Consider the following 2,500-nt stretch of genomic DNA (forward strand, 5'->3'; position numbering starts at 1 on the left):
CAGGGGCAGGGGCAGGGGCAGGGGCAGAGACTGGGGGGGCAACCCTGCTACCCGCGAACACACTTCCACCGCGGGGTTAAAATCACACACACCGCAGTACGCCGAAGACACAGAAGACAGGGGACACAACGCACTGGGCTTACACGCCTCCTGCAGAGGGAGAGAGAGGGGGGGGAGTGAGAGAGAGAGAGAGAGAGAGAGAGAGAGAGAGAGAGGGAAAGCGAGAGAGAGAGAGAGAGAGAGAGAGAGAGAGGGAGAGAGAGAGGGGAGGGGAGAGAGAGAGGGGAGGGAGAGAGAGAGGGGGAGAGAGAGACAGAGAGAGAGAGAGGGGAGACAGAGAGGGAGGGAGAGGGAGAGAGAGAGAGAGAGAGAGAGAGAGAGAGAGAGAGAGAGAGAGAGAGGAGAGAGAGAGAGAGGGGGGGAGGGGAGAGAGGGGAGAGGGGGAGGGGGAGGAGGGAGAGAGAGAGAGAGAGAGGGGGGAGAGAGATGGAGGGAGAGAGAGAGAGAGAGAGAGAGAGAGAGAGAGAGAGAGAGAGAGAGAGAGAGAGAGAGGGGAGAGAGAGAAACATTGTATTATGTAGCTGTATCTCTGAGAGAAAAATGTAAACGCAGAACAATAGAGAGACAAGAATAGATGAGGAGAGAGCGAAGGAGTGAGACAGAGGTCAAAAAGATGTGATGAATGTAAAAAAAAAAAATAGTTGCAGGGAAATTAAAGTCAGTTGGAGGAAATTAGCCTTATGGCTATAATCTTGTATATTTTGCTTTTTGTTTTTTAATGCTAGTTATAGTCATATATGTTGTCCCTCTGTTAAATAAATACACTTCAAACTTCAAACTTGGAGGCGGGGAGAAGGAAAGAGTCAGTGAAGATGAGCAATAGACAGAGAGAGAGGGGGCATGGGTGGAGGAGAGAAAGAAAGAAGAAGCACTGGTAACACTTTACAATAACTACCCAAAAAAAGCTTTATAAATACGTTATAAATACTTTATCAAATATAGCTGCAAGCAGCAATGCGGGGCCAAGCAGTCAGTCCGCCTAAGTCGCCATGGCAACCGAAAGAGCTGAGCAGGCAGACTGTCAGAGATATGCACAGTTATTTTTCACAAGCAGAAATATACCTCGAAATTTGATTTGTGACCTGCTGGTGGCGCTAGCGAGTGAGCTGGAGACCTGAAAGTTCTTGTGGGGAGTCATGGGATAGCCAAGAATGTGTGTGACGATTCCCAAAAGATTCTGACTATGGGTTGCTGAGATATGAGCTCACTTCCTGTTTGGCGTCTATATGGAGGATTTTGATTGGCTGTTACGGCCAAACGGTAAAAGATGTAATAAAACCCCAAAAAAAGAGAAAAGGGAATGCTTCACTGGGTCCTGTATCCAGTTAGTTAAAAAGGGTGCTCATCAAAAAGAACTTGGGCGTCCAAACTTCCATGAAAAGGTAAAAAAACACTATTTGAGGCACTCCTTACTAAAGTTTAAAAAGCCTTTATTAAATACTGGCTACATGCCTACGTGTTTCGACCCATTGTCTTCATCAGGGCATGCCAAACAATTGCAGGTGAAAGGTATATCAGGTAAGGAGGTAGAGCTAGGTCACATGACACAGAAAGCCCGCCCCTCCCCAACCACACAAGGTAAATACAAACAACCATTTATCAAAGTGTCTCCCACAACCAAAACAAATAATTAAAAACAGTCTTTCATTATCTCAATCTACCATCTTTTTCATCCCACAGTCCGATTGTTAAGTTCATTCTAAGTAAAAATAAAAAGATATTTACAAAAATGGAGAAAAGTCCACATCCTCATTGAGGCCCGGAAATGTTGTTGCATTCAATTTAACAATCCACCAAGTTTGCTTTGGAGAAGCCGTTTTAATCTGTCCCCACCCCTTGTGTTTTTATTGATGACCTCTATTGCCATTACTTTCACTGAGTTCAGATCTGTATGGCCAGCTTCTCTGAAATGAACAGCCATGGGGTAGCTGGGATTTTGAGTCCTTATGGCGTACTTATGCTCTGCCAGTCTGTCACGAAGCCTGCGTTTTGTGCGCCCAATGTAGAAGCAGCCACATCCACATTCTAACCTGTACACTACATGTGTAGTATTACAGTTTGCAAAATCTTTACAGTAATACACCTTTTCACTGAAAACATCCATAAAAGCGCTCTGGCGAGAGATGTTATCACAGTGGTTGCATGAGCCACATTTGTATGTGCCTTTTGGCTTTGGAAAATAAGAGGGAGGTTTGGATGCAGGTAGGTAACTTCTCATTAACCTATCTTTCAGTGTGGGAGCCCTCCTAAAGGAAACTAGGGGGCGCTCAGAGAACACTTCACGTAAGGAGGGATCACCATCAAGAATGCCCCAGTTTCTGTTGATAATCCTCTTGATCTTGTATGACAGTGAGCTATATTGCGTGGTGAAGAACATTTTTCCAGATTTTCTTTCGCGGTGGGTTTTCTTGAATAAGTCCTTCCTATTTAGTGCTTTTGC

At 45.2% G+C, this 2,500-nt stretch overlaps 1 protein-coding gene across 1 annotated transcript in view; it reads right to left on the reverse strand.

The window, feature by feature from the left end:
* ush2a (Usher syndrome 2A (autosomal recessive, mild)) overlaps nucleotides 1–2,500 on the reverse strand; it is a 582,756-nt gene that overhangs the window by 136,977 nt on the left and 443,279 nt on the right. The window contains exon 62 of the mRNA XM_063184090.1: nucleotides 24–150. Within this exon, the coding sequence (XP_063040160.1) occupies nucleotides 24–150 (127 nt within the window). The remainder of the gene's footprint in view (nucleotides 1–23; nucleotides 151–2,500) is intronic.

The sequence above is a fragment of the Engraulis encrasicolus genome, chromosome 19 (assembly GCF_034702125.1).
Source record: "Engraulis encrasicolus isolate BLACKSEA-1 chromosome 19, IST_EnEncr_1.0, whole genome shotgun sequence".
Taxonomy (NCBI): domain Eukaryota; kingdom Metazoa; phylum Chordata; class Actinopteri; order Clupeiformes; family Engraulidae; genus Engraulis; species Engraulis encrasicolus.